The following is a 27,784-nucleotide window of genomic DNA, read 5'->3' as shown; positions in this document are numbered from 1 at the left end:
GGGGGGGTCTATATTAATTTAAGGGTCTCCTCTTTCTCCATGGGTCACTTTTTTTGGGGGGTGTCACCCCCAAAAATAACCAAACCCCTTTTTCCAGCCCCTCCCTGAGCCCACCCAGCGCCGCCCCCTCCCCAAATTCGGGGGTCCCCAAAGGTCACCATGTTGTCCCCTCCCCCCTACGACCCCCTGGAGCTTCCGCGGTTCAGCGACCCCCGCTGGGAGGGGGAGGGGGCCGCGACCCCCGAGGAGGAGGAGGAGGAGGAGGAGGAAGAGGAAGGGTCCGCCCGGAGCTTCGAGCGCTCCCGGATCAAAGCCCTGGCAGGTACCGGAGACCCCCGAAAATGGGGAGGGGGGAGAGGAGAGACCACCGAAATGGGGAGGGGGAAATGGGAAAAATGGGGGGGGAAGGAAGGGGGGAAAAATGGGGGGTAAAGGGGAAAAAATGGGGGGAAAAAGGGGAAAAATGGGGGGGAAACCACAAAAATGGAGAGAAAAAACCACCCAAAACAGGTGGAAAACTCCAAAAAAAAGAGGAGGAAACACCCCAAAAATATGGGGAGACCCCAAAAACGGGAATAGGGGAACCCCAAAATGTGGGAGTGATCCCTAAAAAATCCGGAGAAACCCCAAAAAATGGTGAAAAAAACCTGAAAATTTGGGATACACAGTGAAAAAACGGGGGAAACTCCCCAAATTTCCCCTCCCAAACCCCCTTGAATCGCCCCCAAATTCCTCAAGGACATTCCCTCGACCCCCCAAAACTCCCCAGGACCCCCAAACCCCCCTCAGGACCCCCTCAAAGACCCCCCCAGCCCCCCCCAAATCCTCTTAGTGTTAATCCAGCACCGGCTGGTGCAGGGGGATCCCCCCCCGAGACCCCCCTCGGGGGGCTCAGACGCCTGGGGGGCTTTGGGGGAAGGTTTGGGGGTGGTTTTGGGGGTCTCTGACCCCCCCCGACTCCCCCTTTTTCCTCTCAGGAGGGGGATATGGGGTGGGGGTGGAATTGAGAGGTCTCTGGGTGGGTTTTGGGGGAGATTTGGGGGGTCTTGGGGAGGTTTGGGGGAGATTTGGGGGCTTTGGGGGAGATTTGGGTGGTCAAGGAGGTTTTAGGGAGATTTGGGGGTCTCTGAACCCCCCTGTGCCCCCCCCAGATGAGGCTGTGGATGTGCAGAAGGGGGATATGGGGGGTCTTTGAGTGGGATTTGGGGTCTTTGGGTGGGATTTGGGTGGTCTGGGGTGGTTTAGGGGGGTCTTTAGGGGGTTTTGGGGTTGTTTTGGGGGTCTCTGACCCCCCCAGATGAGCTTGAGGCTGTGCAGAAAGAAGAGGAGGATGGGATTTGGGGTCTTTGGGTGGGATATTTGTGGTCTGGGGCAGATTTTGGTGATCTGGGGGGTTCTGGGGGGTGTTTTAGGGGGATTTGGGGGATGTTTTGGGGGTCTCTGACCCCCCGGCCCCCCCAGACGAGCGCGAGGCCGTGCAGAAGAAAACCTTCACCAAGTGGGTGAATTCTCACCTGGCCGGGGGGTCCCACCTGGGGGACCTTTACAGCGACCTGAGGGACGGGCGGCTCCTGCTGCGCCTGCTGGAGGGGCTCTCGGGGGAGACCCTGGTGAGTGGGACCCCTCCCCAAATTGGGGACACCCCCCTCAAAGAGGAACCCCCCCCCCCAAAATAGGGAATTCCTATGGGGACCCCCTCCTTCCCCCCCGGCTGCTCCAGGGGCTCTGGGGAGAGACCCTGGTGAGTGGGACCCCTCCCCAAATTGAGGACACCCCCCTCAAAGGGGAAATCCCCCTCTCAAAGGGGAAATCCCTCCCAAAATAGGGAAATCCCTATGGGGACCCCCGAAAAGGGACCCCCTCCTTCTCCCCCCACCTCAGCTGCCCTCAGGGGAGACTCTGGTGAGTGAGACCCCTCCCCAAATTTGGGACACCTTTCATGGGGACCCCCAGACCCTTCTGAACCCCCCTCAGGACACCCCCAGACCCCCAAATCCTCCTATCTGTGACCCCCAGGCCCCTCTGCCTCTCTCCCATTTGCCTCAAACCCCAAATTCTGTGACCTGGGGCCCCCTAGACCCCCCCCAAAACCCCTCCCCGGGCCCCAAAACCCCCTCAAAACCCCCTTGCTACCCCGCCCACTCCTCTTTTTCCCCCAAATCCCCTTTCTGTGCCCCCCCAAACCCCCAACCCCTCTTTCCACTACCCCCCAGACACCCCCAAACCCCAATTCCCACCCCGTCACCTCATTTTTCCCCCTCCAAACCCCAATTTCCACACCCCCCACCCCTTTTCCCCCATCCAAACTCCACTTTTCCTCCCCCAAACCCCAATTCCCGCACCCCCCATTTGCCCCAAACCCCAATTCCACACCCCCCCACCCCATTTTTCCCCTTCCAAACCCCAATTCCCCCACCTCCCACCCCATTTTTTCCCTCCAAACCCCCATTCCCTCACCCCCCCCCCCAGCCCCATCTCCCCCTGCCGGGTTCGGGGGGGGTCTCTGACTCTTCCCCCCGGCCCGGGGGGGGTCTCTGACTGTTCCCCCCGGCCCGGGGGGGGTCTCTGACTGTCCCCCCCGGCCCAGCCCCGCCCCACGCGGGGCCGGATGCGGATCCACTGCCTGGAGAACGTGGAGAAGGCCCTGCGCTTCCTGCGGGAGCAGCGGGTGCACCTGGAGAACGTGGGCTCGCACGACATCGTGGATGGCAACCCCCGCCTCACCCTGGGGCTGGTCTGGACCATCATCCTGCGCTTCCAGGTGGGGCCCCGAGCCGGGATCAGCAACCCTGGGGTGGGGAATGGGGCGGGGCAAGGGGCTGGGACCCGCCCTGGGGTGATTTTGGGGGGTTCTGAACCCACCCTGGGGTGTTTGTGCCTGTCTTGGACCTGCCCTGGGGTGTTTGAGGTCATTCTGGACCCACCCTGGGGTGTTTGTACCTGTCCTAGAACCCCCTTGGGGTGTCTGGGGTCATCCTGGACCTACCCTGGGGTCATTTTGGGGGGTCCTGAACCCACCCTGGGGTGTCTGTGCCCAGCCTGGACCTGCCCTGGGGTGTTTGGGGTCATTTCAGGGGGTCCTGAACCCACCCTGGGGGTCTGGGTTTGGTCATAGAACACCCCAGACCTTCTATAGGTTCCTTTTTGGGGATCTTGCACCCGCTTTTGGGGATCCTGACCCCCCCAGGAAGGTCCCAGACCCCATTTTTTGGGGGTCCTGACCCCACCACGGGAGACTTGCACCCATTTTGAGGGGTTCCATACCCCAATTTGGGGGTCCCTGATCCCGTTTTTGGGCCCCCCACCCCAGATCCAGGACATCAGTGTGGAGACTGGGGACACGAAGGAGAGGAAATCGGCCAAGGACGCGCTGCTGGCCTGGTGCCAGATGAAAACTGCAGGGTGAGGGGGTCCCAGAGGGGTCTTAGAGGGTCCCAGGGGGGTCCTGGAGGGTTTGGAGTGTCCTGGGGGGTCCTAGAAGGGCTCAGGGGGGATCCTGGGGGACTCTGTGAGGCTGGTGCCAGATGAAAACTGTGGGGTGAGGGGGTCTAGGGTGAGTCCTGAGGGGTCTGGGGGGATCCTGAAGGAGTATGGGGGTGCTGGGGGTCTCAGGGGGGATCCTAAATGGGTCTGGGGGTCCTGGTAGAGTCTGGGGGTGGTTCTGGGTGGTCTTGATGTGGCTCAGGAGGGTCCTGGGGGCTCTATGGGGCTTTGGGGGGGCTCTGAGTGGTCCCTGAGGGGACTCAGGAGGGACCTGCAGGGTCTGGGGGGGGTTCCCAGGGGGTCTCGGGGGTCTCTGACCTTCTCCCCCCCTCCCACCCAGGTACCCCAATGTGAACGTGCAGAACTTCACCACGAGCTGGAGGGACGGGCTGGCCTTCTGTGCCCTCATCCACCGGCACCGGTGCGGGGGCTGTGGGGCAGGGGGTCCTGCTGTGGGGCAGGGGGCTGGGGGTTATGGGGCAGGGGGTCCTGCTGTGGGACAGGGTCCTGCTATGGGGCAGGGGACTGTAGGGTCAGGTTTGGGGGTTATGGGGCAGGGGTCCTGCTGTGGGGCAGGGGGCTGGGGATGGGAGGTTAGGGGCAGGGGTGGTGGGTCAAGGGTCAATGGTCAGTAGTTATGGGGTGCTGTGGGTCTGGGTCAGAGTTAATGGGTCTGGGTCAGTGGTCAGTGGCTGTGGGGTGCTGTGGGGCAGGGTGAGTGGTCAGTGGGTCACAAGTCAGGGGTCAGTGGGTCAGGAGTGAGTGGTCAGTGGCTCTGGGTCAATGGCTGTGGGTCAGGGGTGAGTGGTCAGAGGGTCAGGGGTCAGTGGTTCTGGGTCAGTGGTCAGTGGGTCAGTGCTCAGTGACCCTGGGTCAGTGGTCACTGGGTCAGTGGTCAGGGTCAGTGGGTCAGTGGTCAGTGACCCTGGGTCAGGGGTCAGTGGGTCAGTGGTCAGGGTCAGTGGATCAGTGCTCGGTGACCCTGGGTCAGTGGTCAGTGGGTCAGTGCTCAGTGGTCACTGGGTCAGTGGTCACTGGGTCAGTGGTCAGGGTCAGTGGGTCAGTGGTCAGTGGCCATGGGTCAGTGGGTCATGATCAGTGGGTCAGTGCTCAGTGACCGTGGGTCAGTGGTCACTGGGTCAGTGGTCAGGGTCAGTGCTCAGTGACGGTGGGTCAGTGGTCAGTGGGTCAGTGGCCATGGGTCAGTGGTCAGCCGTCCGGTCGCCCCCAGGCCGGAGCTGCTGGACGTGGGGTCCCTGCGCGGAGCCAACGCCCTCCACAACCTGCAAAGCGCCTTCGCCGTGGCCGAGCGGGAGCTGGGGGTCACTCGGCTGCTGGACCCCGAGGGTGAGGGATGGGGGTGGGCTGGGGGGGAACTGGGGGTCTCTGGGTGGATTTGGGGGTGGATTTGGGGCTCTGACCCCTCCATGACCCCCAGATGTGGCCGTGGAGCGGCCGGACGAGCGGTCAGTGCTGAGGGGCAGTGAGGGGGGTTTGGGGCTCCCAGGGGGTGGATTTGGGGGTCCTTGGGGGGATTTGGGGGTGGATTTGGGGGGATTTGGGTCTCTGACCCCCCCTGACCCCCAGATGTGGCCGTGGAGCAGCCGGACGAGCGGTCAGTGCTGACCTACGTGGCCGCACTCTACCATCACTTCTCCAGGATGAAGGCGCTGGCCGTGGAGGGAAAACGTGTCGGGAAGGTCTGGAGTGGACACAGGGTGGACACAGGGGTGGACAGATGGACATGGGGTGGACACGGGACAGGGGGACACAGGGATGGACACACAGGTGGATGGAAAGGGAACAGGGGGAGGAAGGGATGGACAGATGGACGGTGGATGGCCGGACGGATGATGGACAGATGGACAGACAGACAATGGACAGATGGTGTCGGGGGGGTGGGGGCTGGACAGAATCCGTGGGAATGGGCGGGGGGAGAGGGAGGGACAGATGGGAGATGGACAGAGGGACAGATGGGAGATGGACAGAGGGACGGGTGGGGGGTGGACAGAGGGATGGGTGGCAGATGGACAGAGGGATGGATTGATCAGAAAGGGACAGAGAAGAAGGGGGGTGGATGGATGGACGGATGGATGGACAGGTGGATGGACAGACGGACAGATGAGAGTCTGGAAGGATGGATGGACAAGAGATGGATGGATGGAAAGATGGACAGGTCGACAAGGGGTGGATGGATGGAGGAATGGATGACAGATGTGAGAATGGAGGGACACGCGGATAAGGGATGAACAGATGGACAGATGGGTGGGTGGATGTGAGCATGGATGGATGGATGGATGGATGGACAGATCTGAGGATGGATGGATGGATGGACAGATCTGAGGATGGATGGATGGATGGATGGATGGATAGGAGATGGATGAATGGATGAATGGACGGACAAACGGATGATGGATGGATGGACAGATGTGAGGATGGATGGACAGATGATGGATCTGAGGATGGATGGATGAATGGATAGACATGTAAGGATGGATGGACGGACAGATGGACGGACAGACAGACAGCTGTGAGCACAGACACCCAGACCCCCAAACCCCCCATCCCCAGGTGCTGGAGGCGGCGCGCGAGGCCGAGGGCCTGGCCGGCCGGTACGAGGCGCAGGCGGCCGAGCTGCTGGGCTGGATCCAGCGCTCGCTGCTGCTCCTCACGGACCGGCGCCTGCCCCGCGGCATCCCCGGCCTGCAGGGGCAGCTCCAGGCCTTCAGCGCCTACCGCACCACCGAGAAACCCCCACGGTGAGAGTTCATGGGGTTTGGGGGGCTCAGAGGGGGTTTGAGGGGCACAAAGGGGGTTTGGGGGGCACAAAGGGGGTTTGGGGGCTCCCCAGTGGGGTTTGGGGGCTCCAAGAGGGGTTAGGGGGCTCCCTAGTGGGGTTTAGAGGCTCCCCAATGGAGTTTGAGGGCTGCCCAGTGGGGTTTGGGGCTCCCCAATGGGGTTTGGAGGCATCAAAGGGGGGTTGAGGGCTCCCCAGTGGGGTTTGGGGCCATCAAAGGGGGTATGGGGGGCATCAAAGGGGGTTTGGGATCCCCCCAGTGGGGTTTGGGATCCCCCAGTGGGGTTTGGGGGCATCAAAGGGGATTTGGGGGACTGCCCAGTGGGGTTTGGGGACTGCCCAGTGGGGTTTGGGGCCATCAAAGGAGGTTTGGGGTCCCCCCAGTGGGGTTTGGGGGCTGCCCAGTGTGACTTGGGGTCTCCAAGAGGTGTTTTGGGGCCTCCAAATGAGGTTTGGGGTCTGCCCAGTGGGTTTCAGGTTCCCTCTGACGGGTGTTGGGGCATCCCTGGGGCTCAGGGTGGGTTTCAGGGTCCCCCCAGTATATTTTTGGGTCCCCTGGGTGGATTTGGGGTCCCCTGGTGAATTTTGTGGTGTCCCCCTGGCAGGTTTGAGGACAAGGGGTCCCTGGAGGTGCTGCTGTTCTCGCTCCGGAGCCGCCTCCGCGCCAACAACCAGAGACAGTTCGTGCCACGGGAGGGGACCCACAGCACCGACATCAACAGGGTGACAGTGACAGGGGACACTGGGGACACGGGGGGGGACACTGGGGACATGTGGGGGACACATCAGGGGGACACAGGGACCCACAGCGCCGACATCAACAGGGTGACAGTGACAGGGGGACACCAGGAGGGTGACAGAGATGGGGGGGAACACACTGGGGAGACGGAAAGGGACACAGTAACACAAGTGCCAGGTGCCCCAGGTGTGCCAGGTGCCCCAGGTGTGCCAGGTGCCCAAAGTGAAAGGTCCCCCAGGTGTCCCCAGGTGCCCCAGGTGACAGATGTGACAGGTGCCCCAGGTGACAGGTATGACAGGTGCCAGGTGTCCCCGGTGTCCCCGGTGACCGAGCTGTCCCCGCAGGCCTGGGAGCGGCTGGAGAAGGCGGAGCACGGCCGGGAGCTGGCGCTGCGCTCGGAGCTGCTCCGGCAGCAGCACCTGGAGCAGCTGGCGGCGCGGTTCCACCGCAAGGCCGCCCTCAGGGAGACCTGGCTGGGGGACAACCAGCGCCTGGTGGCACAGGTGACACCGGGACCCCCCGCCCAGAGACCCCTGAGGCCCCCCCCAGGACCCCAAACCAACCCCCAGTCCCCACAGCCTGGTGGGTGACCCTGGAACTGCCCCCACCACAGGGGACTCCTCCTTGTCCTCACCTTCGGGATGTGTCCCCCTCCTTTGTCACCCCTCATCCCCCTTTTTTTCCTCTCCAGGAAAATTTGGGGGGGTCCCTGGAGTGTCTCCCCCCTCTCCCACCCCATGACAATTCTGGAGGGGCGTCCCTGGAGTGTCCCCAACCCCTCACGCCCCTTTTTCCACCCCCAGGACAATTCCAGGGGGTGTCTCCAAACTCTCACGTCCGTTTCCCCTTCCCAGGACAATTTCTGGGATGTCCCTGAAGTGTCCCCAACCTCTTCATGACCCTTTCCCCCCTGCCAGGACAATTTCGAGGGGGTCCCTGGAGTGTCCCCAACCCCTCACCTTCCTTTTCCTCGCCCAGGACAATTTCTGAGGGGTCTCTGGAGTGTCCCCAACCCTTCATACCCCCTTTTCCCCCTCCCCAGGACAATTTCGGGGGGTCCCTGGAATGTCCCCAACCCCCTGGTCACCCCAGGACAATTCCGGGGTGTCCCCAACCCCTCACACCCCTTTTCCCCTCCCCAGGACGATTCCAGGGGAGTCCCTGGATTATCACCAACCCCTCACCCCCTTTTTTCCCCCCCAGGACAATTCCGGGCGGGTCCCTGGGGTGTCTCCATCCCCTGAAATCCCTTTTCCCCCCTCCCCAGGACAATTTCGGGGGGTCCCTGGGGGGCGTCGAGGCGGCTCTGCGCAAGCACGAGGCCATCGAGAGCGACATCGCCGCCTACGGGAGCCGCGTCCGCGCCGTCACCGCCGTGGCGGCCGAGCTGGAGGCCGAGCGCTATCACGACATGGGCGCTATCGCGACACGGCGCGACCACGTGGTGGCGCTGTGGGAGGCGCTGCGGGCTCAGGTGGCGGCGAGGCGGGAGCGGCTCCGGGCGCACCTGGAGCTGCAGCGGCTCCTGCGGGACCTGGAGCACCTGATGGGCTGGATGGAGGAGATGGAGGTGGGGAGGGGGTTTTTGGGGGGTGGGATCCTCTTGTGGGACCCCCCCACCCTCCGGTGACCCCTCCCGGTGTCCCCAGGTGCGGCTGCAGTCGCGGGATTTCGGGCAGCACCTGAGCCAGGTGGATGATCTGCTGCAGATCCACGCCCTGGTCGAGGGGGACGTGGCGGCTCAGGCCGAGAGGGTTCGGAGTGTGGGGGCTCAGGCCGAGCGTTTCCTGGGGGAGGGGGACGGTGAGTGACCCCCCTCCCCAAAATTGGGACCCCCGGGATGCCCTGGAACCCCCCAAACCCAGGGATGCTCAAATCCCGAGACCCCAACCCACCTGAGAGCCCCAAACTGGGATCTACCCAACCCCAAAATGGACCCCCAAAAACTGAAACCCCCAAAACACCAAATCCCTGAACCCTGAACCTCCAAGACCCCCAAACTCAGGATTTCCCAAATCCCAGGACCCCAACACACCTGAGAGCCCCAAACTGGGACCTACCCAACCCCAAAATGGACCCCCAAAAACTGAGACCCCAAACCAACACCAGATCCCTGAACCCTGAACCTCCAAATCCCCCAGGACCCCCAAACCCAGGACCCCAAACCGCCTGAGAGCCCCAAACTGGGACCTACCCAACCCCAAAATGAACCCCAAAAACTGAAACCCCCAAAACACCAAATCCCTGAACTCTGTCACCTCCAAATCCCTCAGGACCCCCAAACTCAGGATCTCCCAAAACCCTTGACATCCCTAAATCCCAAACCCCGCCAACCCTCAAAAATTATCTCATCCCCAAACTCTGCACCCTGGGGGTTCCAGACCCAAACCCGACCCCTCCTGTGCCCCCCAGGGTACCGGCCGTGCCCCCCGGAGCAGCTCCGGGCGCGGGTGGCGGCTCTGGAGCTCCGCTACCGGGGATTGTCATCGCTCTCGGCCCAGCGGCGCCTGCGGCTGGAGCGCTCCCGGCGCCTCTGGAAGTTCCTGTGGGATGCAGGAGAGGAGGAGGCCTGGATGAGAGAACAGGAGCGGCTCCTGCGCTGCCCGGAGCTGGGCCGGGACCTGCCGGGAGCCCTGAGGATGCTGAGCCAGCTCGAAGCCATCCGGGGGGCGCTGGGGACGCGGGCGGGGCCGCTGGAGCAGCTCCTGGAGCGGGGCCGGGAATTGCTGGTGCAGGGAGAGCCCGAGGGGACCGAGGGATCCACGGAAACCACCCCGGGACCCACGGAAACCACCCCGGGACCCACGGAAACCACCCCGGGATCCACGGAAACCACCCCGGGACCCACGGAAACCACCCCGGGACCGATGGGAGGCTCAAAACCCTCAGAACCCACCACAAATCCCCAGAATCCCACACAGGACCCCCGGAATCCACCCCAGGACCCACCGCGGGACTCTCATCACCCACCACCGCCCCCTCAGACCGCCCCGACAGCTCCACAAAACCCTTTGTGAGACCCCCAGAACCCTTTGTGAGACCCCCAGAAGGACCCCCAGAGCCCTCTCCCCCTCCCCCAGAGCCCGCAGCCGCCGTGTCCCGCCGGCTCCGGGAGCTGGAGTGTCTCTGGGCGGCCCTGCCGGCTCTGGCCGGGCAGCGGGAGCGGCGGCTCCGGGCGGCCGCGGGGCGATTCCAGCTGGACTCCGAGGCTGCCGAGGCCGAGGCGTGGCTGGCGGCCGCCGCCCGGCGTTTGGCCGGCCCGGAGCTGGGTCACGACGAGAGATCGGCGGGGATGCTGGAGAGGAGGCTGCGGGAGCTGCAGGACGAGCTGCGGCAGCGCGGAGCGGCTCTGGCGGCGCTGCGGGAACAATCCCTGCCCGGGGACCCCACCGAGCCCCCCGAGGTGCTGCCGGGGCTGGCGGGGCGGCTGGAGGAGCTGGAGCGGCGGCTGCGGGAGCTGGAGCAGCGGGCGGAGCTGCGGCGCCTGGAGCTGCGGGACGCGCTGGGATTGTTCGCGGCGCGCAGCGAGGCCGATGCCTGCGCCCTCTGGGTGGCGGAGAGGGAGCAGTGGCTGCTCTCCATGGAAATCCCCGAGCGCATCGAGGACCTGGAGGTGGTGCAGCAGCGGTGAGAGCTCGCTGGGAATCCCAGAATTATCCTCGGAAGTTTTGGGGTGCTGCAGTTGCTCCCACTGTGATTCCCCCCCCCCAAGAATACACGGGATCACCCCGTTATTCCCCGTTTTTCCTCAGTTTCTTTTTTTATTCCCGTTATTCCCAGCGTTCCCTGAATTCCTGCTTTCACCACAACATTCCCAGTGTGTTCCCAGAATTTTCACTTCCAACACAGCGTTCCCTGCGCTCTCTGAATTCTCACCTTGACCTGAGATACTCCCAAAATTCCCACCTCCAACACTGTATTCCCTGCTCTCCCAAAATTCCCACCTCCAGCTCAGTATTCCCAGAACTTGTGCTACTCCCAGGATTCCCAGTGCTCCTAAAATTCCCACCTCCATCATCATATTCCCAGCACTCCCAAATTCCCAAAAATTCCCATCTCTAACACCATATTCCCAGCACTCCCAAAATTCCCCAAATTCCCACCTCCAGCTCAGTATTCCCAAAACTTGTGGTACTCCCAGGATTCTCAGTGCTCCCAAAATTCCCACCTCCATCACCATATTCCCAGCACTCCCAAAATTCCCTAAATTCCCACCTCCAACACTGTATTCCCTGCTCTCCCAAAATTCCCACCTCCAACTCAGTATTCCCAGCACTCCAAAATTCCCAAAAATTCCCGTCTCTAACACCATATTCCCAGTGCTCCCTAAATTCCCACTTCCAGCTCAGTATTGCCAGAACTTGTGGTACTCCCAGGATTCCCAGTGCTCCCAAAATTCCCAAAAATTCCCATCTCCAACACCATATTCCCAGCACTCCAAAATTCCCTAAATTCCCACCTCCAGCTCAGTATTCCCAGAACTTGTGGTACTCGCACAGGATTCCCAGCACTCCCAAAATTCCTAAAAATTCCCATCTCTAACCCGTATTCCCAGCGCTCCCAAAATTCCCTAAATTCCCACCTCCAGCTCAGTATTGCCAGAACTTTTGGTACTCCCAATATTCCCAGTGCTCCCAAAATTCCCACCTCCATCACTGTATTCCCAGCACTCCCAAAAATTCCCCAAATTCCCACCTCCAGCTCAGTATTCCCAAAACTTGTGCTACTCCCAGGATTTATGGCATCCCCACCTCTGGCACAGCTTTGCTGGAGTTTCCAATGTTCCCTGAACTCCCAGTTCCAGCTCGGAATTCCCGATATTCCCGATATTCCCGGTCACTCCCGGCGCCCCCGCAGGTTCGAGACGCTGGAGCCGGAGCTGGCGGCGCTGGCAGCCCGCGTGGCCTCGGTGGGCAGAGTGACCCAGGAGCTGCAGAGATCCGGGGACAGGACCCGGGACAGCGCCCGGGACACCTGGGAGCAGCTCCGGGACAGGTCGGGCTTCATTCCCCGCGGGAATTGGGGCTGGGATGGGTTTTCCAGGCGCTCAGGGATGCTCCAGGGATGCAGGGAGGGGTTTTCTGGGCCGGGATGTTTTGGAAAGGGATGAATTCTCCCGACTGGGACACTCCAGGGGTGGATTCCCCACACTGGGACACTCCAGGGGTGGATTTTTCAGCCCGGGACACTCCAGGGGTGGATTTTTCAGCCCGGGACACTCCAGGGGTGGATTTTTCAGCCCGGGACACTCCAGGGATGGATTTTTCAGCCCGGGACACTCCAGGGGTGGATTCCCCAGCCCGGGACACTCCAGGGATGGATTTTTCAGCCCGGGACACTCCAGGGGTGGATTTTTCAGCCCGGGACACTCCAGGGGTGGATTTTTCAGCCCGGGACACTCCAGGGGTGGATTTTTCAGCCCGGGACACTCCAGGGGTGGATTTTTCAGCCCGGGGCTCTCCCAGCTCTGTCCCACCCTGCCCCGATCCCTCCCGTGCCAGGTGGGAGCGGTTCCGAGCACTGACGGAGCGCAAGAAGCTGGCCCTGACCGCGGCCCTGAACATCCACAATTTCCGCCTGGAATGCCACGAGACGCGGGGCTGGATGCGGGAAAAGACGGCGGCGATCGAGGCCACGCGGGGCCTGGGCCGGGACCTGGCCGGGATCACGGCGCTGCAGGGGAAACTCTCGGGGATGGGCCGCGACCTGGACGCCATCCAGGGCAAACTGCGGGAGCTGCGGGCCGAGGGCGAGAAGCTGCAGGGGGAACAGCCCGAGAGAGCGGCCGAGATCCGCCAGGGGCTGGCGGGGCTGCAGGACGAGTGGGACGCGCTGCGGAGCTGCCACCGGAGCCGCCAGGAGTCCCTGGGGCTGCAGCGGCGCCTGCAGGGCTTCCTGCGGGACCTGGCGGCGCTCCAGGCCTGGCTGAGCCGCACACGGGCGGCCGCGGGCTCCAAGGATGTCCCCGCGTCCCTGGCCGAGGCCGAGGGCTCCCTGCGGCAGCACGAGAGTCTCCGCACCGAGATCTCGCACTACGGCGCCGATTACCGGAGCGCCCGCGCCGCCGGCACGGAGCTGAGCCGCGGACAGACGGACGCGCAGAGCCCGGCGCTGCTCCAGCGCCTGGAAACGCTGGACGCCGACTGGGAAGAGCTGGGACGGGTGTGGGAGAAGAGGCAGAGGCTCCTGGCTCAGGCTGTCGCTTTCCACGTCTTCCTGCGGGACGCCAAACAGGTGGAGGGGACGCTGGGGAAGCAGGTGAGGTGGAGCTGGGGGGAAATCCGGGGCTCCGGTGTCATCCCGGGGCTGATCCCGATCCTGATCCTGATCCCGGCCTGCAGGAGCACGCCCTGGCACACACGGAGATGCCGGGCACGGTGCCGGGGGCCGAGGCGGCCGTCAGGAGGCTGGAGGAGTTCCTGGCCGCGCTGGACGCCGGGGCAGAGCGGGTCCGGGCGCTCACGGACACCGGGAGGAAACTGCTGGACGAGGGCGGGGTGCACGCGGAAAAGGTGCGGGAGACGGTGGAGTCGGTGGAGAGCAGGTGAGGGGACCCGCCCCAGCCCCATCCCAGTCCCCTCCCATCCCATCCCATCCCATCCCAGTCCCCTCCCATCCCACCCCATCCCATCCCATCCCACCCCATCCCATCCCATCCCCTCCCATCCCATCCCCTCCCATCCCATCCCCTCCCATCCCATCCCAGTCCCCTCCCATCCCATCCCATCCCATCCCATCCCATCCCATCCCATCCCATCCCATCCCATCCCATCCCATCCCATCCCATCCCATCCCATCCCATCCCCTCCCCTCCCATCCCATCCCATCCCATCCCATCCCATCCCATCCCATCCCATCCCATCCCCTCCCCTCCCATCCCATCCCATCCCATCCCCTCCCCTCCCATCCCATCCCATCCCATCCCATCCCATCCCATCCCATCCCATCCATCCCATCCCATCCCATCCCATCCCATCCCCTCCCATCCCAATCCCCTCCCATCCCATCCCATCCCATCCCATCCCATCCCAATCCCCTCCCATCCCATCCCCTCCCATCCCCTCCCATCCCAATCCCCTCCCATCCCATCCCATCCCATCCCATCCCACCCCATCCCATCCCATCCCAATCCCCTCCCATCCCATCCCCTCCCATCCCATCCCATCCCATCCCATCCCACCCCATCCCATCCCATCCCAATCCCCTCCCATCCCCTCCCATCCCCTCCCATCCCATCCCATCCCCTCCCATCCCATCCCATCCCACCCCATCCCATCCCATCCCATCCCATCCCATCCCATCCCATCCCCTGGGAATGGGGTCTCTCACCCTCCCTGGCCCTGCCACAGGCACCAGAAGATCCGGGAATCGGCCCAGGAGCTGCTGGGGCGGCTGAGGGATAACTGGGAGCTGCAGAAATTCCTGCAGGACGGGCAGGAGGTGAGACAGGACCGGGATTGGGGCTGGGATGGGATTGGGATGGAGATCAGGGGTTAAAACGGGGCTGGGATGAAGATGAGAACTGGGCTGGGATTGTGGGAAGAGTCCCTGATCCTGTTCCCATTCCCAGCTGACGCTGTGGCTGAACGAGAAGCTGCCGGTGGCCCGGGACGTGTCCTACGAGGGCACTCGGGACCTGCAGGGGAAGTGGCAGAAGCACCAGGCCTTTGCTGCCGAGCTCGCCGCCAACCGCGGCTGGCTGGAGGCCCTGGAGAAGGTGGGAACGGGGGGAAAACGGGGGGAAAAACAGAGGGAAAATGGGATCTGGGAAGGGGCAGCCCTTGGGAAAGGTGGGATAATGGAGGGGGGAAATTGAGTCACAAAATTCTGTGGGTCCGACCTCGGTGAGTCCAGGATTCCACGGGTCCAATCTCAATGATTCTACGGGTCCAGCCTCAATAATTCTGTGATTCCACGGGTGCAGTTTCAATGATCTCACCATTCCATGGGTCCAAACTTCACCATTCCACGGGTCCATGGGCCCAGCCTTCATCATCCCACAACTCAGTGCATCCACCTCAAGAATCCCTTGTGCCCGACACTGACAATTCCATGATTTTTTTGGGCCCAACCTTGATGTTTCCATGGGTCCAATTTCAATGTTTCCATGACCTTGCGTGTCCAACCTCAACAATTCCACAATCCCACGGGTCCAACCTTAAAAAATGACCATCCCATGATGTTTTGGGTCCAACACTGATGTTTCCATGGGTCCAATTTCAATCATTCCATGATCCATGTGTCAACTTTCATGTTCCCAGACCTAAACGGGTCCAACCCTGAAAAATGACCATCCCATGATGTTTTGGGTCCAACCAAGACAGTTCCACGGTCCAGTTTCAATCATTCCATGTCCAACTTTCACAATCCCACACCTAAATGGGCCCAACCTCAACAATTCCACAATCCCATGGGTCTAACCTTCAAAAATAACCATCCCATGATTTTTTGGGGTCCAACACTGATGTTTCCATGGGTCCAATTTCAATGTTTCCATGACCTCGCGTGTCCAACCCCAGCAATTCCACAACCCCAGGGATCCAACCTTGACAAACGACCATCCCATGACTTTTTGGGTCTGACTGCGACAGTTCCAGAATCCAGTTTCAATGATTCCATGACCCCACATGTCCAACCTCAACAATTGCACAATCCCACAGGTCCAACCTTGACAAACAACCATCCCATGATTTTTTGGGGTCCAACATTGATGTTTCTATGGGTCCAATTTCAATTATTCCATGACCCCACCCCAATTGCTGAGGTGTCCAACTTCAACAATTCCACAATCCCACGGGTCCAACCTTAAAAAATGACCATCCTGTGATTTTTTGGGGTCCAACATTGATGTTTCCATGGGTCCAATTTCAATGATTCCATGACCCCGCATGTCCAACCTCAACAATTCCACAACCCCACGGGTCCAACCTTGACAAACGACCATCCCATGACTTTTTGGCTCTAACCACAACAATTCCAGGTCTCCCCCCGTAACCCCCCGTGGTCACTCCCGTGTCCCGCAGGACGGGGAGCAGCTGGCGCGGGCTCGGCCGGCGCTGGCCGGACAAGTGACCGGTCCCCGGCAGGAGCTGCGGGCGCTGTGGGCGCAGGTGGAGGCGGCGGCGGCCGCCAAGGGCCGGGGTCTGGCCGAGGCCGCGCGCGCCGAGAGCTGCGCCCAGGCCTGCGCCGCGCTGCGCTCGTGGCTGGCCGGGGTCCGAGCCCAGCTCCGCTCCGGACACTGCGGCCAGGACCTGACCAGCGTCGGGGTCCTGCTCACCCGCCACCAGGTCAGGGGGACACGGGGAAAGGGGGGAGATGGGGGAGGGTGTGAGGGGTGGGGTGATGGTTTGGGGTGGGTCTGGGATGCAGGTTTGGGATACTCAGGTTTTGCAGTGAAGGTTTGGGGGTATGGGGTTTGGGTGAAGGTTTGGGGTGGGTCTGGGATGCAGGTTTGGGATACTCAGGTTTGGGACACCCAGGTTTTGGAGTGCTCAGATTTCGGGGTGGATTTGGGATGCAGGTTTGGGATACCCAGGTTTTGGGGTGAAGGTTTGGGGTGCAGGGTTCAACTGAAGGTTCAGGGGTGTGGGGTTTGGGGTGGGTCAGGGATGCAGGTTTGGGGTACTCAGGGTTTAGGGTGCTCAGGTTTTGGGTGCAGGTTTGTAATGCAGGATTTGGGTTCAGGTTTTGGGGTTCAGGTTTTGGGGTGCAGTTTTGGGGATGCAGGTTCAGGTTTTGGGGTGCAGATTTGGGGGTGCAGGTTTTGGGGTGCAGATTTGGGGGTTCAGGTTTTAGGGTGCAGATTTGGGGGTGCTGGTTCCGGTTTTGGGGTGCAGATTTGGGGGTGCAGGTTTTAGGGTGCAGATTTTGGGGCTCCCCCGGGGCTCCCTGACCCCCCGACCCCCGCAGCTGCTGGAGACTCAGGCGGCGCTGCGGGAGCAGGAGGTGGGGGCGCTGCGGGCTCAGGCCGGGGGGCTCAGCCCGGGGCACCCCCGGAGCGCGGGGGTGCAGGAGCAGGTCCGGGAGCTGGAGCAGCAGTTCCGGGAGCTGCAGGAGCCGCTGCGGGAGCGCGGCCGGAGCCTGGCGGCCGCCAGGGAGCTGCACCAGTTCCGCAGGGACCTGGAGGACGAGCTGGTGAGTGGGGGAACCCCTGGGGCTGTCACTGACCCCTGGGGGGCCTCAATCCCCGGCCCTGACAGCCCCCCAATGACCCCCAATGACCCCAATGACCCCAATGACCTCAATGACCTCAATGACCTCAATGTCCCTCTGTGTCCCTTGGTGACCCTGTTGACCCCAATGTCCCCTGTTGACCCCAATGTCCCCCCGTGTCCCTCGGTGACCCCAGTGACCCCAATGTCCCCCCGTGTCCTTCGGTGACCCCAATGTCCCCCCGTGTCCCCAGTGACCCCAGTGACCCCAATGTCCCCTTGTGTCCCCAGTGACCCCAGTGACCCCAATGTCCCCTTGTGTCCCCAGTGACCCCAAAGTCCCCCATGTCCCTCGGTGACCCTGGTGACCCCGATGTCCCCTGTTGACCCTGATGTCCCCTGGTGACCCTGATGTCCTCATGTCCCTCGATGACCCCAATGCCCCCAATGTCCCCCTGTGTCCCCTGGTGACCCCAATGTCCCCCTGTGTCCCTTGGTGACCCTGATGTCCCCCTGTCCCCTGGTGACCCCGATGTCCCCTGTCCCCAGCTGTGGGTGCAGGAGCGCCAGGCCCTGGCCACGTCCACGGACCACGGGAAGGATCTGCCCTCGGTGCAGCTGCTGCTCCAGAAGAATGAGGTGGCTCTAGAGGGTCCCCAAATGTCCCCCCGTGTCCCCTGTGACCCCACAGACCCCCCCACCCAGGGAGGTCCCATAGATGTCCCTCCCTTAGACCCCGCCACGGGTTTTCTGCCTCATCCCCCAGGTCCCCCATAGATCCCCCACAGACCCCCCACTGACCCCCAATTTCCCCCATAAGCTCCCCCCTAGACCCCCAAGACCCCAGACTTTCCACCATGGACCCACAGACCCCCCATAAACTGCCCCATAGATTCCCCCCATGGACCCATAAACCCCCATAAACATCCCCACTGCCCCCCTAGACCCCAGACTTTTCACCATGGACCCATAGACCCACCATAAACTGCCCCCTAAACCCCCCCAAAATTCCCCCCATGGACCCATAAACCCCCATAAACACCCCAATAAACCCCCAGCCCCTCCATAAATCCCTCCCAGACCCCCTAATTTCCCCCATAGACCCATAAACTGCCCCATAGACTCCCTAGCCCCCCCCCCAATTCCCCCCATAGACCCATAAACACCCCCGTAGACCCCCATAAATCCCTCCCAAACCCCCCAATTTCCCCTCCAAACCCCATTTTTGACCCCACATGCCCCTCTCAGACTCTGCAGAAGGAGCTGCAGGGCCGCGAGCGCCGGGTGACGGAGCTGCTGGAGCGGGGGGTCCCCGGCTCGGGGGTCCCCGGGGGGGTCCCGGCTCTGCGGGAAGCCTGGAAGGAGCTGCGGGCTCAGGCGGCGCGGAGGCAGCGGCGCCTCGAGGCCGCTTTGGCCGCCCAGCGCTTCCTGCGGGACGCGGCGGCCGCCGAGGCCTGGCTGGGCGAGAGGGAGCTGCACATGCTGGCCCAGGACAAGGCCAAGGTGGGCGACAGGGGCTGGTGACATCCCCCATCCCAGCCTTGGGGACAGCGGTGTCACCCCCGGCTTTGTTTGGGGTGGGTGTGGGGGGGTGATGGGGAGGGGGTTTGGGGGGTTTGGGGGGGTTCAAGGGGGGTGGGGAAGGGGAGAGGGGGTCAGAGGGGTTGTGCGGAGGGGTTTGGGCAGGTTTGTGGTGGCTTAAAGGAGATTGGAAAGGGTCTGTTGGGGTGTTTTGGGGGGTCTATGGGGGGTCTGTGATGGGTTCAGAGGGATTGGGAAGGGTCTGTTGGTGTGTTTGGGGAGGTCTGGGGGGTCTATGATGGGTTCAGGGGGATTGAGAAGGGTCTATGGGGAGTTTGGGAGGGTCTGGGGGGTCTGTGGGAGTCTAAGATGGGTTAAGGGGGATTGGGAAGGGTCTGTTGGCGTGTTTGGGGAGGTCTGGGGGGTCTATGATGGGTTCAGGGGGATTGAGAATGGTCTATGGGGAGTCTGGGAGGTCTAGGGGGGTCTGGAGGGGTCTCTGGGGGGCCAGAGGGGGAGCAGGGAATGTGACAGGGAGTCAGAGGGGCTGTGGGGAGGGGTCTGTGGGGGTCAGAGGGGGATCTGAGAGGTCTGTGAGGGGTCTGGGGGTCTATGGGGGTCTGTGGGGTTTCCATGGGGTGTCTCTGAGGGGTCTGAGGGGGGTCCATGGGGGGCCAATAGAGGACCGATAGGGGTCAGGAAGGATTAGAGGGGATTTGTGAGGGGCTCTGTGAGTGACCTGGAGGGATCAGAGGCACCCAAAGGACCGTCCAGGGTTGGGGTGTGTCTGTGGGGTGTGGGGTGTGTCTGTGGGGTGTGGGGTGTGTCTATGGGGTGTGGGGTTTGTCTGTGGGGTGTGGGGTGTGTCTGTGGGGTGAGAGGGGGGTGTCTATGGGGTGTGGGGGGTGTCTATGGGGTGTGTCCACCCCTGTGACCCCCCCGGTGTCCCCAGGACGAGCCGGGCGCCCAGGCCATGCTGAGCCGGCACCTGGGGCTGGAGCAGGAGCTGCGGGATTACGGCGGTGCCGTGGAGCTGCTGGCGGAGCAGGGCCGGGCCATGGCGGCCAGCGGCCACCCCGACGGGTGGGGACAGCGCGGGGACACCCCACAGCCCTGTCCCCGTGCCCGCTGTCCCCCGAGGGGCCTCTGTGCCCTGTGCCCATGTCTGTTGTTGGGTGTCTTCTGATGTCCCTGAGTTCCCTGACACCACTGTCCCCATGTCCCTTGGTGACACCGCTGTCGCCTGTCCCCAGTGTCCCCGGGGTAACACTGCTGTCCCCCTGGGTGACCCCACTGTCCCCTGTCCTCATGTCCCCGTGGTGACACCGCTGTCCCCTGTCCCCATGTCCCCAGGGTGACACTGCTGTCCCCGTGGTGACACCCCTGTCCCTTGTCCCTGATGTTCCCATATCCCCATGGTGACCCCGCTATCCCCGTCCCCATGTCCCCGTGGTGACACCACTGTCCCCATGTCCCCATATCCCCGGGTGACCCCGCTGTCCCGTGTCCCCTGTCCCCATGTCCCCTGGTGACCCCGCTGTCCCTGTCCCCATGTCCCCGGGGTGACACTGCTGTCCCCTGTCCCCCTGTCCCTGATGTCCCCATATCCCCTGGTGACCTCACTGTCCCCTGTCCCCCTGGTGACCCCGCTGTCCCTGTCCCTTGTCCCTGATGTCCCTGTGTCCCCTGGTGACCCCTCTGTCCCTGTGTCCCCTGGTGACCCCGCTGTCCCCTGTCCCCGTATCTCCTGGTGACCCCTCTGTCCCTGTCCCCATGTCCCTTGTCCCCCTGGTGACCCCCCTGTCCCCATATCCCCCTGGTGACCCCGCTGTCCCTGTCCCTTGTCCCCCTGGTGACCCCGCTGTCCCTGTCCCTTGTCCCCCTGGTGACCCCGCTGTCCCTGTCCCCATGTCCCCGGGGTGACACTGCTGTCCCTGTCCCTTGTCCCCCTGGTGACCCCGCTGTCCCTGTCCCCGCAGTGACCGTCTCCGTGCCCGCGCGGCTCAGGTGCAGCGCCTGTACGCGGGGCTGTGTCACCTGGCCGGGGAGCGCAGGGCCACCCTGCAGGGCCACCACCGCCTGTGCCAGCTGCGCAGGGACCTCGACGACCTGGAGCAGTGGATCTCGGAGCGGGAGGTGGTGGCGGCGTCCCGAGAGCTGGGACAGGACTTTGAGCACGTCACGGTGAGGGGACACTGAGGGGACACAAGGGGGACACGAGCGCTGTGACACTGAGGAGTCCCTGTGTCACCTCAGTGCCAGGTGGTCTCTTGACACTGGGTGGGTCCTTGTGTCCCCTGGCCCCGGGAGAGGCCCCTGACCCCGGCATGTCCCTGGGAGTGTCCCCTGTCACCATGAGCCCCCTGACTCTCCATGTCCCCTTGACTCCGTGTCCCCCTGACCCTCCATGTCCTGTGTCCCTCTGACACCCTGTGTCCCCCTGTCCCTGGGAATGTCCCCTGTCACCAGGAGCAACTCCTGACCCCTCCTGTCCCATATTTCCCTGATCCCCCGTGTCCCCCTGTCCCCATGAGCCCCCCCTGACCCCGGTGTGTCCCGTGTCCCCCTGGCCCTTGCATGTCCCATGTCCCCCTCACTCCCTGTGTCCCCCTGTCCTCATGAGCCCCCCCTGACCCCAGTGTGTCCCCCTGACCCCTCCTGACTCCCCGTGTCCCCCTGTCCCTGCGAACCTCCCTGACCCCAACATGTCCCCCTGGCTCCCCATGTCCCCCTGCCCCCATTAGCCCCCCCGACCCCGGTATGTCCCATGTCCCCCTCACTCCCTATGTCCCCCTGACCCCATAACCCCCCCTAACCCCCTGTGTCCCCCTGACCCCATAACCCCCTGTGTCCCCCTGTCCCCATGAACCTCATCCTGACCCCCGGTGCCCCCCCTGACCCCCTGTGTCCCCCTGACCCCCTAACCCCCTGTGTCCCCCCTGTCCCCGCAGCTCCTCCGTGACAAATTCCGCGAGTTCTCCCGGGACACGGGCGGGCTGGGCCAGGAGCGGGTGGACGCGGCCAACGCGGCGGCGGCGGCGCTGATCGCCGGGGGCCACCCCGAGCGCGCGGCCGTGGCCCAGTGGCAAGCGGGGCTCAACGAGGCCTGGGCCGAGCTGCTGGAGCTGGTGGCCACCCGGGCCCAGGAGCTGGCGGCCGCCCACGACCTGCAGCGCTTCCGCCGCGACGCCCGCCAGGTGCTGGCCCAGCTCCGCGACAAAGCCCGGCAGGTGCCCGAGGAGCTGGGCCGGGACCTGCGGGCGGCTGAGGGGCTGGAGAGGCAGCACCGGGCCTTCGAGCACGACGTGCAGGCCCTGAGCGCGCAGGTGAGGGGATGGGACAGGTGAGGGGTGGGACAGGTGAGGGGATGGGGAGAGGTATGGGGTGGGACAGGTGAGGGATGGGACAGGTGAGGGGTGGGACAGGTGAGGGGTGGGACAGGTGAGGGGATGGGGAGAGGTATGGGGTGGGACAAGTGAGGGACAGGACAGGTGAAGGGATGAGGAGAGTTGAGAGGAAGGGGACAGGTGAGGGAATAGGGAGAGGTGAGGGAATAGGTGAGGGAATGGGGACAGGGAGACATGAGGAGACGGGGACAAGTGAGGGGATTAGGGACAGGTGAGAGGACAGTGACAGATAGCAAGAGACAGGTAAGGGGCAGGTAAGAGACATGCTGCGGTGCAGGAGGTGGCTGTGAGTGGGATATGTCACCCATCCCACCGGTCCCCAGGTGAACAGCTGTCCAGGAGGCTGCAGGCTCCCTGTCACACTTGTCCCATGTCACACCTGTCACACCTGTCCCCAGGTGACAGCCGTCCAGGAGGCTGCGGGCTGTCTGTCACACCTGTCCCATATCACACCTGTCACGCCTATCACACCTGTCCCCAGGTGACAGCTGTCCAGGAGGCTGCGGGCCATCTGTCACACCTGTCACACCTGTCCCCAGGTAACAGCCGTGCAGGAGGCTGCGGGCCGTCTGGCCGCGGCGTACGCGGGCCCGCGGGCCGAGGAGCTGCGGGCTCAGGAAGGTGCCGTGGCCGCGGCCTGGGCCGAGCTCCGCGGGCGCTGCCAGCGCCGCCGCCGCCTGCTCGGGGACACCGTGGAGCAGTTCCGCTTCCTCCGCGCCGCCCGCGACCTGCGCCTCTGGATGGACGGGATGCACCTGCAGCTGCAGGCCCGAGAGAGGCCCAGGTGGGACATGGGGGGACACAGGGACACTGCAGGGACATGGGGACACACAGGGACATGAGGACACTGTGGGGACTTGGGGGGACACGGGGACACTGTGTGGAGGTGGGAGCATCACCGAGACATGGGGACACGGGGACACAGGACATTTGGGGACATGGGGACACACAGTGACTATGGGGGCACAGCAGGGACACGGGACATTTGGGGACACGGGGACACACAGGGACACAGAAAGACATGGGGACACTGGATTCACAGAGGGACAAAGGGACACTGTGTGGAGGTGGGAACATCACTGGGACATGGGGACACCGCAGGGACATGGGGGGACATGGGACATTGAGGGACATTGGGGGACATTGAGACACACAGGGACACAGAGGAACATGGGGACACTGCAGGACACAGGGACGTGGAGACACATGGGGATGTGGGGACACACAGTGACTATGGGGACACCACAGGGACAGTCCTGGGATGTGGGGACACTGCAGGGATATGGGAGGACACGAGGGCATGGGAACATCACGAGGTCATGGGGACATCTCAAGGACACCCCAGGGACACTGCAGTGACCTCAGCATGGGGCTGTGACCGTGGCCACCCTGTGCCCAGGTGGAGCCAGGATGTCCCCATGGTGACCCCCAGTGTCACAGTGATGACCCCAAGTGTCCCCGTGGTGACCCCAGTGTCCCCGTGTCCCCTCCAGGGATGTCACCGCGGCCGAGCTGCTGATCCAGCAGCACCAGGGGCTGCGGGCGGAGCTGGAGGCCCGCGAGGGCTCCTTTGGGGCCTGTGTGGCCGCGGCCACTGCGCTGCTGCAACGGGGCCACCACGACGCCGACAAGGTGGGGACACGCCTGTCACCCTGTCACCCTGTCCCCGTGTCCACCTGTCACCCTGTCACCCTGTCCTCATCTCCACCATTGTCACTATCCCTGAGTCCCCAGCCCTGCATCCCTCATCCAAATCCTGGTCTCCACGGTGCTGTCCTCACTCCATGTCCCCTCATGTCCCTCTGTCCCAACCCCACCCCTCTATCTCTGTCCCCATCCTGTCCCTCGTCCCTGTGTCTCTATCAGTGTGTCCCCATCTTTGTCCCCATGGCTGTCCCGTGTCCCCCCAGCTGTCCCAGGAGCTGGCCGAGCTCCAGGAGCGCCGCAGGGACATTGGGGAGCGCTGGCAGGACAAGCTGGAGTGGCTGCAGACTGGTGAGGACTGGGGGGGCCATGTGTCCCCTGTGTCCCCTCTCTGTGTCCCCTTCATGTCCCCTGTGCTGGGCTTAGGTGCTGCCCCCACCCAGAAGGTGCGAGGAGGGGGGTCCCTGCGTCCTGTGTCCCTCTAAAAGGGGGGTCAGAGGTGGCTCAGGGGGGTCCCTGTGTCCCCTCTCAGTGCCCAGGGGTGGCACAGGGGTGGCTCAGAGATGTCCTTGTCCCCTGGTGTCCCCTCTCCGTGCCCGGGGGTGGCTCAGAGGTGGCTCAGGGGTGACAGAGGGGTGTCCCTACCCCTTGGTGTCCCCTCTCAGTGCCCGAGGGTGGCTCAGGGATGGCTCAGGGTGTCTCAGGGGTGTCCCTGTCCCCTCTCAGTGCCCAGGGTGGCTCAGGGGTCACTCAGGGGTGGTTCAGTGGTGTCCCTGTCCCTGGTGTCCCCTCTCAATGCCCAGGGGTGTCTCAGGGGTGTCCCTGTCCCCTCTCAGTGCCTGGGAGTGGCTCGGGGGTGTCTCAGGGGTGTCCCTGCCCCCCGGGTCCCCCCAGTGACCGTCCCCGTGTCCCCAGTGCTGGAGGTGCTGGTGTTCGGGCGCGACGCGGCCACGGCCGAGGCCTGGCTGGCCAGCAGGGAGCCCCTGGCCCGCGCCCCCGAGCTGGGCTCCAGCCTGGCCGAGGCCGAGACCCTCCTCAAACGCCACCAGAGCTTCCAAAAGGCCGCGGCCGCCTGGGACGAGAGATTCGCTGCCCTGAGCCGCCTCACCACGGTGGGGACATGGGGGGGACATGGGGGGGACATGGGGGGACATGGGGGGACATGGGGGGACATGGGGGGACACGGTGGGGACACGGGGGGACATAGGGGGACATAGGGGGACATGGGGGGGACGTGGGGACATGGGGGGACATGGGGGGATATGGGGATCCCAGGGACATGGGGAAAAATGGGGGGAAAAATGGGGGGGAAATGGGGGAAAAATGGGGAGAGGGACACAGGGACATGGGGGGACATGGGGGGGACATGGGGATCCCAGGGACATGGGGGGACATGGGGACATGGGGGGGACATGGGGGGACATGGGGAAAAAATGTGGGGAAATGGGGAGAGGGTCATGGGGACATTGGGGACATGGGAGGACAAGGGAGGAATGAGGGGGAATGGGGGGGAAATGGGTGGGAGGACATGGGGGTAAATGGGGAGGAATGAAGGGAAATAGGGAGAGGGACATGGGGACATTAGGGACGTGGGGGGAAATGGGGAGGGGGCAATGGAGGGAAATGGGGAGGGGAATACAAGGGGAAAAAGGGGACACAGGAAGGGGGACAAGGACAAGGGGGGGCACTGGAGTCACAGTGACACCAGGGGACACAGCATGGGAGGGGGCTGAGGGTCCCTGTGTCACCTCCATGCCCTGGAGGGGGGTCCCCCTGTGTCCCCCCCATCACGGGGGTGTCCCTGACCCCTCCCCACCCCCCCCAGCTGGAGGAGAAGGAGCGGCGGCGGCGCCAGGAGGAGGAGGAGGAGAAGGCGAGGAAGCTGCAGCCCCCCGAGCCCCCCCCGGCCCCGGCTGAAGTGGGGGGGACCCCCCCGGTGGTGCCCCCCGAGAGCCAGGACGGGGGAGGGGGCGGGGAGGGGCAGAGGTGAGGGGGGGCGAGGCGGGGGGGGCGGAATTTAGGGGGAATATTGAGGTTTGGGGGGTTTGGGCGACCCCCGGGTGTAGGGGGGGTTGGGGGGACAGGGGGGCTCGGGGAGGGGGCTGTTGGATATAGGGAAGGGGTTCTGGCAGTGACAGGGGGGTGTCCCCTGTGTCCCCACCCCCCCCCAGGGTCCCCACCCCCCAGAGCCGCCCCCCGGAGCCCCCGACCCTCAACGGGATCCGCCCCGACAGCGCCGCGGGCCAGGTGAGCCCCCCCCCGACCCCCGGAATGCGGGGGGACACCCCCAGACCCCTCTATGGGACCCCCCCTGACCCCTGTCCCCCTCCCCAGGTCCCCAAAGGGGCGCAGGAGGGGGGGCCCGGCCAGGGGGGGGTGGCGGCCACGCTGCCCCCCCGCGCCCCCCCCCCGCCCGAGACCCTCGAGGGGGGGCTGTGCCGAAAACAGGAGCTGGAGGCGCCCGGCAAGAGAGCCACCAACAGGTCTGGGGACAGCCTGGGGACACCTTGGGGACACCCCCCGACCTTGGGGACACCCCTGGGGAGACCACCTGGCCTTGGGGACACGCCCTGGGACACACTCTGGGGACACGGCCCGGCCTTGGGGACACCCTGGGGACACCCTGGGGACACTCTGGAGACACCGCCCGGCCTTGGGGACACCCCATTCATGGCCACGCCCCTTTTCACGTTCCCACACAGGCCACGCCCCCTGTACAACAGACCACGCCTCCTCAGACACACCCCCATACCCAGCCTTATATGGGTACCATAGCCCCGCCCCCATAACCCCGCCCTTCTCTGGCCACGCCCACAAAGCACCACACCCCTCCCTTAAAGTCCCAACGGCCTCCAGGTCCTGGCAGTGACTGGGGTGTGTCCTGGGGTGTGGGTGGGCTCAGAGACCCCTCCATGACCCCCCTGACCCCCCAGGTCCTGGTAGTGTTGGGTGGGCTCAGAGACCCCCTCCTGACCCCCCTGACCCCCCAGGTCCTGGCAGAGCCGGGGCTGTGTTGGGTGGGCTCAGAGACCCCCCCTGACCCCCCCGACCCCCCAGGTCCTGGCAGAGCCTGTACTGCGTGCTCCGGGGGGGGTCCCTGAGCGTGTTCAAGGACGCGCGGGGGGCGGGCGCGGGGGTCCCGTACCACGGCGAGCCCCCCACCCCCCTGCGCGGGGCCCGCTGCCACCCCGCCACCGCCTACCGCAAACGGAAACACGTCTTCAGGCTGGGGTACGGGGGAAAATAATGGGGGAAAATGAGGAGAGAAATGGGGAAAAATTGGGGGAAAAAGAGGGGGAGATGTGGGAGGAGTTTGGGGGAGAATGGGGGGGAAATGGGCAAAAAATGGGAAGGAGATGGGGGAAATGTGGAGGAAGATTGGAGGAAAACAGGGGGAAAGTGGGGAGACATGGGGGAAATGGGGGAAAAATGCAAAGGAAAATGGGGGTAAAATGGGAAGGAGATGGGGAAAAATAAGGGGAGAATGAGGGGTGGGAAGTGGGAGAAAAAATGTGGGGAAATGGGGAAAAAATGGAGGGAAAAGGGAGAAAAAAAGTGGGAATAATGTGGCGGATGTGCCGGGAAATGGGTAAAAATGGGGAGAAATAAAGGGACATGACGGGGGCAGGAAGGGGTTGGGGGGTCCCTGTGGCTGATCCCGCCCCCCCCCCCCCCAGGCTGAGCGATGGGAAGGAATTCCTGTTCCAGGCTAAGGACGAGGTGAGACCCCCCCCTGTCCCCTGGATGTCCCTGGATGTCCCCTGGATGTCCCCAATGTCCCCAATGTCCCCCCCAGGCCGACATGGCCCTCTGGCTCCGGGGCATCGAAGCCGCCGCCGGGGCCGCGCTGGGCCCGGGGGGGGCCCGGGAGATCTCGGGGGTCCCCGGGGGTCCCCCCAAGGGGATGTCGAGGGCTCTGAGCCTCCCCCCGGTGCCCCCGCCCGCCGATGGAGCCCCCCGGCCCCGCGAGGCCAAGGAGAGGGAGAAACGCTTCAGCTTCTTCAAGAAGAACAAATAGAAATTTGGGGGTCCCGCAGCCGAC

The 27,784-nt window shown here is 63.8% G+C and overlaps 1 protein-coding gene across 1 annotated transcript; it reads left to right on the top strand.

The window, feature by feature from the left end:
• Positions 1–159: 159 nt before the first annotated feature.
• On the top strand, positions 160–27,784 carry LOC310921220 (spectrin beta chain, non-erythrocytic 2-like; the record flags this gene model as incomplete). Its single annotated transcript, XM_083881330.1, has 36 exons — positions 160–322; positions 1,462–1,610; positions 2,588–2,761; positions 3,311–3,402; positions 3,824–3,904; positions 4,715–4,830; positions 5,071–5,183; positions 6,055–6,242; positions 6,886–7,003; positions 7,364–7,522; positions 8,287–8,589; positions 8,669–8,822; positions 9,432–9,893; positions 10,100–10,646; positions 11,877–12,014; positions 12,521–13,277; positions 13,361–13,563; positions 14,369–14,459; positions 14,590–14,736; positions 16,043–16,306; positions 16,929–17,153; positions 17,720–17,809; positions 18,419–18,673; positions 19,644–19,774; positions 20,671–20,875; positions 21,643–22,017; positions 22,638–22,882; positions 23,592–23,730; positions 23,826–24,093; positions 24,658–24,854; positions 25,568–25,728; positions 25,914–25,989; positions 26,077–26,225; positions 26,800–26,973; positions 27,420–27,462; positions 27,539–27,784. 36 exons carry the CDS (start codon positions 160–162, stop codon positions 27,758–27,760), a joined length of 7,374 nt encoding a protein of 2,457 aa, XP_083737456.1. The 3' UTR covers positions 27,761–27,784.

Source organism: Zosterops lateralis (assembly GCF_965231275.1).
Source record: "Zosterops lateralis genome assembly, chromosome: 33".
NCBI classification, from domain to species: domain Eukaryota; kingdom Metazoa; phylum Chordata; class Aves; order Passeriformes; family Zosteropidae; genus Zosterops; species Zosterops lateralis.
The sequence above is the reverse complement of the archived record's forward strand: the minus strand, read 5'-3'. Positions and strand labels throughout refer to the sequence as shown.